We start from the raw sequence: 17,183 nt of genomic DNA, 5'->3' as shown, positions 1-17,183 counted from the left end.
CTTGCTTAACCTCAAAATTTTAAATAATTCCTTCTAGACAATATCTGTAACTTATTCATCTGATAATGGTCTAGTATTCAAAATACAGAGAGAGCTCTTACAACTCAGTAATAAAAAGACAACCCAATTTAAACAATGGCAAAGGATGTAAATAGACATTTCTCCAAAGATACACAATTGGCCAATAAGCACATGAAAAGATAATTTAACATCGTTAGCCATCAGAGAAATTCAAATCAAAAGCATAATAAAATATCACTTCACATCCACTAGGTTGGCTGTGAGAAAAATGATGGATAAAAACAAGTGTTGGCAAGGACGTGGAGACACCAGAACTCCCATACGTCACTGGTAGGAAAGTAAATTAGTACACCCACTTTGGAAAAGTTCGGCCGTTTCTCAAAAAGTTAAACGCATAGTCATCATATGACCCAGCGATTCCACTCCAAGAGAAATGAAAACGTGGAACCACCCAAAAACCTGTATATGACTGTTCATAGCAACATTATTCATAACCATTTCCAAAAAACGGAAACAAGCTAAACATCAGTCAACTAAAGAACGGATGAATAAAGTGTGTCGTTATCCACACAATGGAGTATTCATCAGACAGAACAAGGAACAAAGTACTGACACGTGCTTCAACATGGATGAACCTTGAAAACATTATGATGAAAACATTATGAAAAAAGCCAGACACAAAGGGTCGCATATTGTATATAGTATGCTATGTCCAGAATAGGTTAATCCAGAGACAGAAAGTAGATTAGTCATTGCCAAGGGGCTGGTGGAAGGAAGAAACAGGAAGTAACTGCTTAATGGGTATGGGTTTCTTTTTGGATGATACAAATGTTCTGGAATTAGACCATGGTGGCAGTGGTTGCACAATACTGTGAATATACTAAATTGCTGAATTGTACAAATTAAGAGGATGGATTTTAGTATGTGAATTATAATTCAATTACTCTGAAAATAAAAGTTCATCAAGAAGAACCTAATTTCAAAGTTTTATGCGGTTACTGTATAACAGTGCCACTTCAGCTGATAAAACAAAGACATCTTCTATCCTTGGTCACAATTACGGCTTCTTTTTTGAATAATGCTTATTTTAAATGAATGGCATGAGAACTTGTATAATATTCAGCTGGCCCTTTTAATTAAGCCAAACATTCACACTCCCACCCCTAAAATAAAACAGCTAGGTAGGCGGAGTCCAGACCTAATGTTCACGAATATACAAACTTAGCATTTATACTAGCACAGCATAAAAGTTCAGGTACCCATACTTTAAGGGAGGAAAAACATGAGCTAGAATTTAACTCCTCTTTGTTCACTTCCTGACGTTTCTGAAAGTCACTGTATCCGAGTTCAAACATGGCCACACACAAGAGTCTAACCCTGCCTGTTTTCACTCTCCATTACTCTCCCGTTTTACACTGCATGAAAAGCTCCACACTATATACTCCAGTTCGCTCACACGTGTCAAGCTCACTCCTGCTCCCCCACTACTACACACGCTGTTCTTCCTCAACTGGGAATATCATTTCTGATCATCACCACTGGGTTGATGCCTACCCCACTTTCAAGTCTCAGTTTGACCTGCCCTGCTTCAAGAAGCCACCCCTGGATCAGGTAGACCCGGTGCTCTGGTCACCTGCTGACACCTACTGCTAGATCACTTGCCACCTGCAGGCCGACTTCACCTGCCTGTCTCATGGCTGAAACTGGAGCTTTGTGGGCAGCTAGTATCCCCACGGTTTTGTTCCACTGCCCAAAGCAGAGCAGACATGTCTTGAGTGAGACTTAAATGGGAAAAGGTTATTTTTCAAGTTAAAATTTAACATTTCAAGACTTTTAGATGTGAATTAATAGAAGTGCTGGAAAGGCCAGGCCAGAAGAGGTTCTGCTATAAACCAACCATGTTACCACAAACTCTTTCATCAATTTCAGCATTTTGTGGCTTATGAAATGGTGTCAGGCAATCCAGACGATCACTATGGCCCCATTGCAGCTACAGTGGTCTACGTTTCTCCTACCATTTAGACAGCATCACAGATTATTGAAATTATGAGATCTTAGCCAACATTCGGTTGTTTAGGCCACGTGGAATGTATGAAATGCTGCACTCCAAGACTCACCAGTCATCCGGTTTGACAGCATCAGGATCTGGTATTTTTGGTCTTTCATCCCAGTCCTCAGGCTTCTGGTCATCTGGGTCCTCAATTTCACGTGAAGGATTTACAGAAGGAGTCATGTCGTTTAGCAAATTTCCACTATTCACAACAGATTGGTCCACTAGTATTTCAAAACTATTATCTGGATTCAGGACTGAAAAAATTAAATGCAATTTTAAAAAGTTAATTAACCACTCATTCCCCAAGCTCTCTTTACACAACAGAAGATCATATTTCTAACAGAAAACAGAAGCACAGAGTAATGACCTCAGGGCATTAGAGTCAGAACATGGTCTTGAAACTTTAAGCAAATTAACCCACTCTTCCTTAACTATAATTCATAAACACTAGTTCCTCAGGATTTTAAAATTAAAACATAATGATACATAAAATTTAAAACACCAAAAGACTTCAATTATGGACATTAAAAACAGCAAAACACCAAAGGTATATAAACTGATGCAATGATGATCCGATACAAATGGTTACACACCAGTCAACAGGCAAATAAGTTTATTTATTATAACCATCCCCCCAAGTGGAAAAAGCCCTCTTCCTCATTTTTTGAATTGGTACTACCGCCATCTATGTTACTAAAATTTCAAAGTACACAAGTTTTTTATTTTATGCATTGAACCACATGTCCACTTATGGTTGTACTTTTGGAGCCCAGTAGAATTTTAAATCCATAAAGGTATCTCAAATGAGACTTCCTCTAAAGCCCAGATCCTATACCTAAATGTCTCCCAGGCAGCACATCCAGAATACTATGGAAATCAAGCAGCAACCACTCCACTGTCCTCAGTAATGACCAAGACCAGCAATGTCAGCAGTAGTATGTACTCACGGAGAGCTGCTGCTGCTTTTGTGAAGTTAAGAGAGCAAGTGAAATATAGCACCTTCAATTTTTAATAAAAAAATGACACGTTTATACACATACAGCCAAACATATGTTACAATATTGATATTTCAAATAATTTTAAACATCTTTTGTTTTGCTTATTTCCAGCTTTTGAATTCCACACTGAGGATGTATTACTTTTGTTACAAATAAAAAAGTTACTATATTCTTTAAGAAAAGAGGCATGTCTATATACGCTCAAACCATCAGGAAAAACTTCATTAAAACAAAAGATGCAGTCCAAACGATTAAATTCAACTGTCTAGGTGTTGTAGCATCCAAAGTTCAACTGACAGATAATTTGAAAAAAAAAGTACATATATTTCTACTGTGTCCTATCATTTAACATGTTATCAACAAGAAAATAATGACAAGAAAACGAGGGGAATCAGCAAAGCTCTTTATGGAACACAAAAGATCACTCTGAAAATGTCTCAAACCACACTTCTCAATTCAACCTACGGGAGGAGAAACCTTTTTTTTTAGTGATGAGAGATTAAGTTCTTTACACCACTACGATACTAAGTCAACAGAAACTCTTACTTGCAGGCTTGGGTCTCCTCCAGGTGTACAACCTTTAAATTAAAAAGATGATAAATGCTATCACACCCCCAAATTAATGCATATTCTTACTTAATGTATAAAGATGTGTTTTCTTATCAGTAAAATAGGTCTTTAGATCTGCATCTGGCCTCTTAGCGTGCTTTTCTTCATATACACCCGTTTTGGGGTTTTTGTGGCGGAAGATGAAGTGCAATTTATAGTCTTCTCCACATTTATCTGGACCAAACATAATCGTATAAGGGGTCTTGTCGTGGAACTGATCCTTCAGAAACAAAAATGAATTATTTTAAGTGACTCAGTCAAAGTGTTCAAAAGCAAACTTTCAAAGTGTGATATTTCCTCTAATAAAATCCCAGTAAGTTTTTGTCACCTTAAAGAAAAAACATTCATTTATGAGGCTTATATAGCTACCAAAGAAAAAGAAATTTTACATGAGAATATATGAAACTGCTTTAAAAAACAAAACAAAACAGTAGGGGCACCTGGGTGGCTCAGTTGGTTAAGCGTCCAACTTCGGCTCAGGTCATAATCTCACAGTTCGTGAGTTCGAGCCCCACATCAGGCTCTGTGCTGACCGCTTGGAGCCTGGAGCCTGCACTTCAGATTCTGTATCTTCCTCTCTCTCTCTGCCCCTCCCCTGCTCGCACTCTGTGTGTCTCTATCTTAAAAATAAGCATTTTTTTAAAAGTTAAAAAAAAAAAAGTCAAACTGGTGCAGTCACTCTGGAAAACAGTATGGAGGTTCCACAAAAAATTAAAAATACAACTACTCTACAACCCAGCAATTGCACAACTAGGTATTTATCCAAAGGATATAGGTGTGCTGTTTCGAAGGGGCACATGCACCCCAATGTTTACAGCAGTACTATCGACAACAGCTAAAGTTTGGAAAGAGCCCAAATGTCCACTGACAGATGAATGGATAAAGAAGATGTGGTATATATATACAATGGAGTATTACTCGGCAATCAAAAAGAATGAAATCTTGCCATTTGCAACTACATAGATGGAACTGGACAGTATTATGCTAAGTGAAATTAGTCAGTCAGAGGAAGACAAAAATCATATGACTTCACTCACATGAGGACTTTAAGAGACAAAACAGATGAACATAAGGGAAGGGAAACAAAAATAATATAAAAACAGGGAGGGCAACAAAACATAAGAGACTCTTGAATATAGAGAACAAACAGAGGGTTGCTGGAGGGTTTGGGGTGGGGGGGCTAAATGGGTAAAGGGCATTAAGGAATCTACTCCTGAAATCACTGTTGCACTATACGCTAACTAACTTGGATGTAAATTTAAAAAATAAATAAATTATTTTTAAAAAGTAATGCATATACGTATAGCTAGTTACTGCTTCTTTCATAAAACAAAAAAATAAGTTTGCCAAAACTAAAAATTACCTAGAACAGAAATCAGGATAAGATAGAATGGCTTTGAAATTCACATTTCAAATAAAAAGCAAAAAAGTGTCAAAGTCATTATTCCCAATCCTCTAAATATTTCAAAAGCAGGAGAGGAGGTCTTTATTTACACAAGTGTAAACAAAACTTTCCTTTTCTCTAAAATCCTTAAAAGATAACTGTGTGGGTGTCTGGGTGGCTCAGTTGGTTGAGTGTCCAACTTCAGCTCAGGTCATGATCTACCAGTTTGTGAGTTCGAGCCCCATGTCAGGCTTTGTGCTGACAGCTCAGAGCCTGAAGCCTGCTTCAGAGTCTGTGTCTCCCTCTCTCTCTGCCCTTTCCCCACTCATGCTTTGTCTCTCCCTCAAAGATAAACATTAAAAAAAAAAAAAAAAAAAAAAAGATAACGGTGGGTGGTCCCATAAGGAAACAGGAAGTACCTACCAGGTTGAGTTCTGGGGTTTTGGAAAGCAGTTTCACATAGGCACCACCACATTCTATTCCATTTTGGAAATTAACCTCATACCTAATTTCAAAGAGAAAAGCAGAAAACCATAAGCCATTTTGAAAGATCACATTTCTTAATGTACTTCCCCTTTCCCCCAGTCTTGGTCACATATTTTATCACAGGTCATGCGTTTATCCTTAAGAAAAATTCCATCTTCTATTGCTTTTGAAGATTTTTTTTTTTAAGTAAGCTCTATGCCCAGCATGGGGCTTGAACTCACCACCCCGAGATTAAGAGTCACACCCTCTACCAACTGAGCGCCTCATCTTCTTTTGTTTTTGAATGACTACTCAATACCCCCCACCAAAAATAAGTAAAATAAAACAAAACCTTAATGCAGATTCCCACTGAACACTTTTTACAAAACCCAGAAGTTCATTTGATATTAGGGGTAAAATAATCTGTTTCAAAGAATTTATTCAGCAGGAAAAAAATACTGGATTATAGGATGTTTAATACACCCCAAACCAGCTACTAGAACATACAATTATTCTCATAATTCTTTAAAATACAGTAATAATGTTCTGAGATCTAGGAAGTTTCTATCAAGCAAATGTTTCACTCACTGAACAATGAGAGGCTTGGTATCAAACAGGAAGGGCTTGTTCAGTTTCGCGGAGATGGCATGATGCTTGGCCCGAGACATCAATACAAGTCCTTTATCACCTGGAAGCTTTGTTTCCTTCATTTCATCTACCTCCCACTTTCCTGCAAGACATCAGAAAAAACTCCAGGTATTCCTTAATTATACCTTTGAAGATCTCTTAAATAGTAACAGACAAAACTCCAAGTTGTTTAAGTCCATCATACTGGCAAATTTTTACCATATTCCATTTACCTATGAGAGCTGATCTATTAAACATACACACATTTAACAGGTATTAGGATATGGTTTTTAAAAACCTGTAGCATATTCACTTCATCAACGCCTAGAAAGACCTTCCACTTCCAACTGACAGTACCACAGGTGATAAACTACCTCTCCATTTTATGGTATCAAACAGTCAACAGGTCTAATCCTATGAACACACAGCAAAACTCCCAAGGAGAAAATCTTAAAATGTACACATATGCCTTTCAAACTAGCCTTAAGAGATACTATGGAAACAACACGTGAAGCCTCAATTTGCTCTTACATCTACATCAAATGGAACTCACCATCATATTTGGCAATTTCATCATCAGTGTCCTCTTTCTTGGCTTTGGATAAAATCCACCTATAATTAAGAACACGAACCCCCAAATTAAGATTTAAAGGACAGCTGGCCTGTGAAAAGAATCAATGGAAATACTAACAAAAGCAAGATCTACCCAGGTCTTCGTAGCCTATTTAACCACTCTACTTTCTTTGACTTTTATTTTTTAAGTTTGTTTAGAGAGAGAGAGAGAGAGAGAGAACGAACACATGCTCCATGTGCAAACTTAGAAGGACAGAGAGAGAGGGAGACAGAATCCCAAGCAGGGGGGGGATCCTAGCTGGCTCAGTTGGAGAAAGCATGCAACTGTCTGAGCCCCACGTTGGGTATAGAGATTACTTACTTACAAATAAATAAATTAAAAAAAAAAAAAAAAAAAAGAATCCCAAGCAGGCTCTGAGCTATTCAACTTGGGGCTCAATCTTAAGAACCATGAAATCATGGCCTAAGCCAAAATCAAGAGTCAGACACTTAACTGACTGAGCCACCCAGGTGCCCCTCTTCAACTTTTAAATCTGCCACACAAATAGTAATACATTGAATTCAACTCACAAACCTGTATATATATATAAAAAAAAAAAAAAAAAAAAAAAAAAAAAAAAGTACCAAACCCAGGAAACAATTCCACTTTTTTTAAGACTTAAGAGAAAAAAAATTTTCAATTCAAAGAACAATACATAGGGTCGAGGGAAAAAGAGAAATGGAAATTAGACCCACATGCTCTAAAAAAATTTTCTAACTGGGCATCTTCTAAATTTTCCTAAAACAGCACAAACACTGGGGACATAAAATAGACATTTCACTACATAAAATGCTATGCAAAAAGGAATCCATTATCACATCTTACTTATGTGAGGTTTGCCTCCAAGATGTTTTCCCCTAAGAGACACTTACCCTGACAGAGTTCCTCTGTCAAAGGAATCAGCAAAATACACTTCCCCTGTTGGAACCGGAGCTTTGTAGGTGACCTATGTTTAACATAAAAATGAGACTCAAGAATTGAAATTTGCAGCACTATTCCCTTCTTAGTAGGATTTGCTTTTAATTATCCCAAATTTTTATAGCAGGCCCTCAATTCAATGTATAAAAAATTTATCATTGGCAAGATATACAAAAGGCTACTATTTTTAACTTAACTTCCCCTTGGAAAAAGGTCCAAATTTACCTTCATCCTTTGATTATCTCAAGAGGTAAAACAAATAGATTCAAAGACCACTTCAAACCTTTGGAGATGGAGGAGCACTGGTATCTGGTTTTGATTTTGAGTCTTCTACCTCTTCAATAACATCATCGAGGTCGTCCTCAATATCAATCATATCATCATCATGGCCTTCGTGAGCATGAACAATTGTCGTTCCAAGGACCAGTAACATACAAAGCAACCACTTCCCTTCCATGATCTACATATAAAAAAAGTAAAGTAAGTTAAATGTATCACTTCCTTTTAAAATCTTTGTAAAGAGGGGCACATGGATGGCTCAGTCTGTTATGTGTCCAACTTCAGCTCCGGTCACAATCTCGCGCAGTTCATAGGATGGAGTCCTGCATTGGGCTCTGGGCTGACAGCTCAGAGCCTGGAGCCTGCTTTGGATTCTGTGTCTCCCTCTCGGCCCCTCCCCCACTCGTGCTCTGTCTCTCTCAAAAAATGAATAAACATTAAAAAATAAAAAACTAATTATTTTGTGAAGACCGCTAACCCCTCTCTTATTTAAAATTAAGGCATTCAAGGGGCACCTGGGTGGCTCAGTCGGTTGAATCTCCAACTTCCACTCAAGTCATGATCTCACCTTGAGTTCGAGCCCACATTGGGCTCTGTGTTGACAGCTCCAGGCCTGGAGCCTGCTCTGGATTCTGTCTCCCTCTCTCTCTGCCCCTCCCCCTCTCACGCTTTGTTCTCTCAAAAATGAATAAACACTAAAAAAAAATTTTTTTTTTAATTAAAACTTTCAAATCAGAGCCAGAACAACTTAACCATGTTATAGGTAAAGAAAGTGAGCCAGAGAGATCAAGGGATTTTCCTAAAAATCAGTTAAAAGATTCAATTTCAAGAAAATTTCAAAATGAAACTCAAAACGATTGTTCCCATATATAATATCATGTTGGCCACCGACCTAGGGTGTCCAAATGCAATTTCAAACTAGCTTTTTGCATTTATAAAGAGTTTGACAATGGACAAAAATCTCTTTCACGTATTAATTTACAATTTACAATGACATGGTAACAGAAGAGCTAATCAGCCTCACATTAAAAAGTTAATAGAGATATTGTTCCAAGATCTTCAAGTTTAGATAGGGCTTTTAACTAGTGTTTTAAGGCTCACCAACAAAAATACTAAGCCAAGGACCAGCTACTTTTATCTCTTATTTTTTAAACACTTAAATGTATTATATCAGGCTGTCATGGCTGGTAGTGGGTCCTCTTTCTAAGGACCACAGATCTGAAGATATAAAAGCTGAGCCACGTGGATGCACAGCATGATTTAAGAATATATAGTACAGGGTTTTAATTGTGCCAGATGAAAAGAGTTCTAGAGATGGAAGGAGGTGATAATTGCACAAGAATGTGAATATACTTTATGCCACAGAACTGTACACTTAATAATGGTTAAGATTATAAATCTTCAACAGAAATTAATTTTTTAAAAAAGAGAGTAAATCTTATGTGTTTTTAAACCACAATAAAAAACTCAAGGAAAAAACCTGAGCTTAATATTTTTCGTCTCTTGTTTACAATAAAGACTTTTATTTCTCAGGCAAAGTCCAAAAAAAGAAAGAAAGAAAAGAAAGGAAGAAAGAAGAAAAAAAAAAAAACTGAAGGAGCTCCTTCACAAACTTCAAATGGCCCCAATACACAACCCTGGCTGCCATTTTGACCAGTTAAGTTCCTAGAAAAAACATAAATCAATGTACTCTCATGTTGAATTTAATGCCAATTCCTTACAAACTCTGTAATCCTTTAGTGTAACTCAACACATAGAACTAAATTTTCATGCATCATTTCCTGGTATTTCTTTTATTTACGCATCTTAGGACTGTGTTCCCAAAATGAAAGAAGGTAAAGTAGACTGGATTCTTAAATGTTTAGCATCTAGACAATGCAGAAAATACAAGTATTAATAAAACCATCCATAACCTTTCCTAGGACTGGATTAGTTTTTAGAAAAAACTCAGTATCTACATTCTGCTACAGTCTCTTATATACTTAAAAAATGCCAGTAATCGTTCATTTAGTCACTGGAAAGACCTTTATTTTATGCAATCAAAATATACAATGGTTTAGCAGTACTGCTTTGATTTACAACTATAAGGGGATTCTGTGAAAGTAAACAGGCTGATTCAACCCTTTTATCTAAATCAATTTTATACAACTCCTAAATTCTCTCTCATACAAACAATGCTATAAAGGGGGATTAGATCCCCAGCAAAAAGCTATAAAACCAAATTAGCCCTAAACACAGCTAAAGCAACAGCTTTATGGCTATAGCTTTTTTCTTTAATTTTTTTTAATGTTTATTTATTTTTGACAGAGACAGAGCATGAGTGGGGGAGGGGCAGAGAGAGAGAGGGAGACACAGAATCTGAAGCAGGCTCCAGGCTCCGAGCTGTCAGCACAGAGCCCGATGCAGGGCTCGAACTCACAGACCGCAAGATCATGACCTGAGCCGAAGTTGGTCGCTCAACCGACTGAGCCACCCAGGTGCCCCTGGCTACAGCTTTTTAAAAGTAAACAAAATGTGGTTAAGACTAGTAGTAATTAAAAGTACAAAACAGGGGTGCTTGGTGGCTCAGTTGCCTAAGCTTCCACCTCTTGATTTTGGCTCAGGTCATGATCTCACGGTTTCATGAGATCAAGCCCCCACACTGACAGCTTGGAGCCTGCTTGAGATTCTCTCTTCCTCTCTCTCTGCCCCTTCCCCTCCCCTCACACTCTAGCATGCTCTCTTAAAAAAGTACAAAACCAATGGATTACTTAGGACTAAGTAAGTACTGGTGCTGGAACACTCTTTTCCAAGGAAAAAAGCTAATTAGGGAGACAGTCTGGTAGGCTAACTACTCACCTTTAAAAAAGGTAGGACTGAATCGCTTCTCGGCCTTTTGGCTAAAATCAAGTGCAAAAAGGTAGGACTGATTTTTATTCCTCAATAATTTTTAATTTGTTGATATATTGTTGCTATGGACTGAACCGCGTTCCCTGGTCACCCCCCCCCCCCCCCTCAAATCTGTTGAAGCCCTAACAACGTCCAATGTGACTGTATTTAGAAACAAGACCTTCAAAAATTAAGGTTACTTAAGAGGTCATAGGGTAGGGGCCCTGGTCCAGTGGAATTGGTATTCACAGAAGAGGAAGAGACACAAGAAGCGTTCATGCACAGAGGAAAGTCCACGTGAGGACACAGTGATGGCAGCTCTCTGCAAGCCAATGAGAAAAGTCCTCACCAGAAACCAATCCCAACAACCACCTTGATCTTGAGACTTCCAGCCTCCAGAACAGAGAGAAAATAATTCCCTCCTGTTTAAGCCCTGCCCTTAGTATTCTGTATGGCAGCCCAAGCAGACTACAACAGCTGTCCTCAGGTTTTTAAGTATAATGTAAAGCAGTGTTTCTCAAACTTAAACAGACATCAGCATCACCCAGGGGTGAAACAGATTGCTGGGGTTCATCCCGAGTTTCTGATTCAGTCCACACCTGAATTTTACCTAACTAGTTCCAGACGATGCTGAGGCTGCTGGTTCAGGAATCACACTTTGAGAACCACTGCTTAGGGTTTATGAATAATCCATCTGTGCTTCGTTTTCCAGGATATAAAACATTTTCATATATATTGTTCATGTAAAACCTCCCATAAGGTATTACTCTTTTATTTCACACATTATGAATGAAAACTTAATGAAATTAAAATAGCCTACTTATTACAACTAATAAGTGAGACTCAAAGAATTCAAATCCTGTATTTCTATTACACTGGACAAAGTGTCACTACGCAGTTGAAACTGACAGAGTATAATGAACAGAAGACAGGAAGACTAAGGCAGGAAGAGCTAGTAGGGAGTGATCCGGAACAGGGGGGTTCAGGTAGGGTTAGTGAGGATGGAGCGACTGCAGAACAGCTAGTCCCAGATGTGGACCAAGGAGCATGGGGAGAGAAGGCATCTGCGTCACGGAGGCAGAATGGTCCCACTGAAAGGAAAACAGTTTTCAGGTAGCAGAAGGCTACCTGTCCCATCAGGAACAACAAAGAAAATCTCTAGCAAACTTCAGAAAATGCACTTCTCCCCCACTGCCATCTCCTCTACGCTCTGAGTTGCAGAACCTGGTTTTTTAGGTAAGAGAAGTGTGCGGGAACTCATCGGTCACTTTCACATTATCCAGAAGGTCACGAAGCCTATGAGGAATCGGTATGGCCAAACCACAATGCTCACAGCTCTTATGTGCCCTCATGAGCCTCACCCACTGCCAGCTTTACATATACTGCCTTAACACCAGTAATCTGCCAGTACTCCCGAGAAAATGCTATGGCCAATAAGTCCATTCTAGTTCCCACAATCACTATTAAGCCTCCTTAAATGTTCCAAGTTCTGTCAGAGACTTGTCCATACTCACAAACAATTCAGCAATGTATATGAAGGTGATCTTAATTCTCTGTTTTGTTAATGAAAATCCAACATTACCAAGACAAAAAATTCCCCCATCTTATTTCAGTCCCTCTGCCCACACTCTTTATATCAAATGGAATCCAAAGGTAGCACTGACTGCCTGGGTATTTACATAGGATGTTGGCACTACTATGCTTTCTAGAAGAAAACAGGAGAAAATTTAGGTGATCTGGGGCTGGACAATGAGGTTTTACATACAATATCAAAAGCAAAATACATGAAAGACAAATTGGTAAGCTGGGTTTTACTAAAATTAAAAATGTGAAGGGGCACCTGGGTAGCTCAGTTGGTTAAGCGTCCGACTCCTGATTTCAGCTCAGGTGGTGATCTCATGGTTCATGGGTTCCAGCCCCACATGGGGCTCTTGCTGACAGCACAGAGCCTGCTTGGGATTCTGTCTCCCTCTCTCTCTCTCTGCATCTCCTCAACTCGCACTCAAGCTCTTGCTCTCTCCGAGAACTTCATCTCTGAGACTTAAAGAACTCAAACTCACCAATAAGAAAATAAACCAGCCAGTCAAAAAATGGGCAAGAAATCTGAACAGATACTTCACCAAGTGAAATATTCAGATGGAAAACAAACATACGAAAAGATGCTCAATATAATTTGCCAGTAACTGGAAATTAAAACAAGATACCACCATGCACCTATGAGAAAGGCTGAGATAAAAAAAAAAAAAAAAAAAAAAAATGGCAAGGATGTGAAGCAACAGGAGCTCTCACTCATTGCTAGTGAAAATGCAAAATCGTATACCCACTCTGGAAGACAGTGTGGCAATTTCTTACAAAACTAAACATAGTCTTACCATATTTTCAGCAATCATGTTTCTAAGTACTTACCCAAATGATCTGAAAGTGTCCAAAAACCTGCACACCAATATTTCTAGCAGCTTTATCCATAACCACCCCAAACTTGAAGAATCTAAAATATCCTTCAATAACTCTATGAATAATAAGCAAACTGCAATGCAACATTATTCAGCAATTCAAGGAAATGAGTTATCAAGCCATAAAAAGACATGGATGCATTTTAAACGCACACTGCTAAGTGAAAGAAGCCAGTCTGAAAAGGTGACAGGCTGTATAATTCCAATTAGATGACATTCTGAAAAAAGCAAAACTACAGATACGGTAAAAAAAGATCAGTGGTTACCAGAGGTTTGGGGAAGGCAGTCAGGTTGAACATGTCAGCATCAGGGATAATTTACACAGTGAGACTACTCTGTAGGATGCTATAATTATGCATACATAACACTATGCGTTTGTCAAAACCCATGAACCTTCACAGCACAGAGTGAATCAAAAGTATGAAAATTTTTGAAAAATCATTTAGGAGGTTGAGTGATCCAAGGATAGCACGCAGATGTGACAATCTGTGTTACGCATATATTAAACAGCCTCATCGAAAGGGGTGGAGGGAGACAATGCCGACCTATGTAACTTCAGAAACAAGTGGGGTGTGTAAACTTGACTGTACGAAAACATTTTTCTAGCTGGTGAGTTATTTTCTATGCGTGTACTGGCTAACAATTCTGACACTGCTATATGTGTACACTGGAATTGAACGAGTATTTGGGTGGTGGATGGTGGGAGCCACTTTTCATTGCTGGGTGTGGGAATTTACAGATAAGAAAAAGCCAGAATACTCTACATGGTAATGGAAGAGAGTCGGAGACATCAGCACAAACTCATGTTGTCCTTAATTTACAGAAGATTACACATAGTAGTATTTATAGATATGTGCATATATACCCATTAGTATGCACACATTCCCTTGCTGTGACACTTGCGAGGACCTAGAAGAAACTATACCCCGGTACAATAAATATACCTAATACCAAGATCTTGGGGTTTTTTTTTTTAATTTTGTTTTTACATTTATTTATTTTTGAGAGAGAGAGAGAGAGAGAGACAGCTCAAGTGGGGGAGGGGCAGAGAGAGGAGACACAGAATCCAAAGCAGGCTCCAGGCTCCAAGCTGTCAGCACAGAGCCCGACGCAGGGCTCGAACTCACAAACCGCGAGATCATGACCTGAGCCGAAGTCGGACGCTTAACCGACTGAGCCACCCAGGCGCCCCTAGATCTTGTGTTTTTTTTTTTTAAAGCAGGCTTCATGTCCAGTGTGGAGCCCAACGCAGGGCTTGAACTCATGACCCTGAGATCAAGACCTGAACTGAGATCAGGAGTCAGACATTTAACCAACTGAGCCACCAGGTGCCAACCAAGATCTTGATTTTTAAAACCACTTCCAAAAAAAGGGGGACCCCTTGGAGAAATGGCCAACTCTAGGATTGGGGCAGGAAGTACACAAGATAAACCTGGGACATCTTGCAGTGCCAGAAAAAAAATGTTCAAAAAAGAAAACAAAACTAAAATACCCATAATGATGGGAGGGTAGGTCAAAAGAACACAGGAAAGAGTGCCCAATGGCCAAAGCTGGAACAGTATGAGCAAAAAATAAGTGGTACTGGATAATACCCCGAAGTATAAAATAGATGCCCATGGATCTATACTGATACAAATATATGGGTAAATAAACAAATGGGGGAGAAGAGCCTAATTTCCCACTCCTAATGTGTGGGCTGCACATAGTGATGTCCTCCTAAAGAGAACAGTATGGGAAGGGGGAAAGAGAGAGGAACTTTCCACTGGAGAAACCTGGCAAACACTGCCTCACCCAGGTGATCAAAGTCAACATCAACAGTGATAGGTCAGGTTGGTAGCATGTACACTGGATACAATATGATGAAAGAAAGGACTTTAACCTCAATGGTTTTCCTCCCAAATACCCCCAGTCTAGTCATGAGGAAAACAACAAACAAAATCCCAATAGAAGGACATTCTACAAAAAAACCTAACGGTAGTCTTCAAAAACCTCAGGGTCATCAAAAATAAGGAAAGTCTGAAGAAGTATCACAGCCAAGGAAAGCCTAAGGAAACATGAGTAAATGTAATGTATCCTGGAACAGAAAAAGGATAGTGGGTAAAAACAAAGGAAATCTGAATTAATGATGAACTTTAGTTAATATTTATGTATTAATATCGGTTTGTTAATTGTAAATTATAGTAAATATACTCTATTAACAGTAGAAAAAACTGGGTATGCGTCATCTGGGAATTCTCTGTACTATTTTCATTATTTTTCTGTAAATCTAAAGTTGTTCTAAAAATTAGTTTGTATATATATGTGCATACATACGTGTATAAACACATATGTACACACACATACATACACATACACAACCACGTATATATACACATACATATATATAAAAAGATGTTCTACTATTATGCCTCAAATGGTTGATCTCCCTCCTAGGGCTGAAATATACTACAGGAATCTAGTCTAACTCCCCCTTTTTTTAAAAAAAAAAATTTTTTTTTAATGTTTATTTATTTTTGAGACAGAGAGAGACAGAGCATGAACGGGGGAGGGTCAGAGAGAGGGGGAGACACAGAATCCGAAGCAGGCTCCAGGCTCTGAGCTGTCAGCACAGAGCCCGACGTGGGGCTCGAACTCACGGACCGTGAGATCGTGACCTGAGCCGAAGTCGGACGCTTAACCGACTGAGCCACCCAGGCGCCCCTAACTCCCCTTTTTGAGAAGAAACTGAGGGCCAGACATTGACTTGCCACAAATCAGTTATTGGCAGAATCAGATCAGAAGTCAAGGTTCCTGCCTCCCAGTGCAGTGCGCCCTTCCTGGTAATTCTACAAATGCTTTCGTCTTAAAGACATGAAGTGATTTTTCACACAGTTTAACATCCAAGAGGATTTCAGAAGAGGATTTCAGAAGAGGATTTCAGGGGTGTTTTCTCTCTTTTTAGGTCTTCATTTGTCTTTACGCTGACAGAATCCGAAGCAGAGTTCACACTTCTATTATCACTTTGTTTTTCTGTTTCTAAGATTATCCATATGAAATACCTAACAAGCAGCTCAGGAGCAAAGCAATAACACTTTTAGAGAATAGACAGCACACCTCTCCTCAACTTCCCCAAAGTCACAGAGCAAGTGGACCCTGTATTTGGAAGGCTCGACAGTAAAAGTGAATTAAGAATTTACCTTTAAACCGAGAAACATTTTTCTCTAGTAAAGAAACATTGACCATGTTTCCTAAAATTCTCTTCTACTTCACAATTCATGCTAACATACATTAGCTCGAGGGCAAGGCTTCCCACATTCCCACATGCGGTAACAGCAAATTCCTCCCAACCCATACTTTAAGCCATTATATTCTTAGAGCACTTCATTTTCCGGTTTTCTTTCAGGGACCATCTTCTCTCCCTCTCTCTCATAATTTTTATCATTCCAAGGCCTTACCTTAAACTCTACAGCAAAGCCCCTCTGAGCCAGGATGCAAATGCTGGATGAATGTATAACCCATAACTAGGTTACTCAGTGCTACATGAAGCCTCACAGTGGGTCCACTTAAATTCCTATCTTGGTCAAACTACAATCACTACAGGAATGAACCTCCAGGACAGCCAGCAATTAAAAAACCAAAGCACAAATATAAAAATCTTTTAACATCTATGAGTCTACTGAAGTGGACAACTGTCTCAAAAATACCTTTAGGTTACATACAAATATGAGTTTTGTGTGGCTCTGCCATAGGATAATGAAAGCAAAGACCAAGTCAATAAAACCAATACTATGGGGCCAACACCAACACCAAAGCTTGATCTAAAAGTAAAACCTACAACATCTAGGTTCTAGAGAAATCAACAAACTGCAGATCCTTCAAATAATTAGTCAATTGGGCTTATAACAAAAGCTGGGTG

General features: G+C 38.8%; 1 protein-coding gene across 3 annotated transcripts in view; it reads right to left on the bottom strand.

The window, feature by feature from the left end:
* Nucleotides 1-17,183, bottom strand: part of CANX (calnexin) — a 33,904-nt gene that overhangs the window by 9,544 nt on the left and 7,177 nt on the right. For all 3 annotated transcript variants that reach the window (XM_060636411.2, XM_060636410.2, XM_060636412.2), the window contains 7 exons: nucleotides 7,972-8,148; nucleotides 7,643-7,716; nucleotides 6,711-6,769; nucleotides 6,119-6,260; nucleotides 5,489-5,570; nucleotides 3,709-3,901; nucleotides 2,139-2,328 (listed from right to left, as the gene is read on the bottom strand). In XM_060636411.2, the coding sequence (XP_060492394.1) occupies nucleotides 2,139-2,328; nucleotides 3,709-3,901; nucleotides 5,489-5,570; nucleotides 6,119-6,260; nucleotides 6,711-6,769; nucleotides 7,643-7,716; nucleotides 7,972-8,145 (914 nt within the window). In that variant the 5' untranslated portion in view covers nucleotides 8,146-8,148. The remainder of the gene's footprint in view (nucleotides 1-2,138; nucleotides 2,329-3,708; nucleotides 3,902-5,488; nucleotides 5,571-6,118; nucleotides 6,261-6,710; nucleotides 6,770-7,642; nucleotides 7,717-7,971; nucleotides 8,149-17,183) is intronic.

This window comes from Panthera onca, chromosome A1, assembly GCF_046562875.1.
Source record: "Panthera onca isolate mPanOnc1 chromosome A1, mPanOnc1 haplotype 2, whole genome shotgun sequence".
In the NCBI taxonomy this organism is placed as follows: Eukaryota; Metazoa; Chordata; class Mammalia; order Carnivora; family Felidae; genus Panthera; species Panthera onca.
This window is presented reverse-complemented; position numbering and strand designations above follow the sequence as displayed.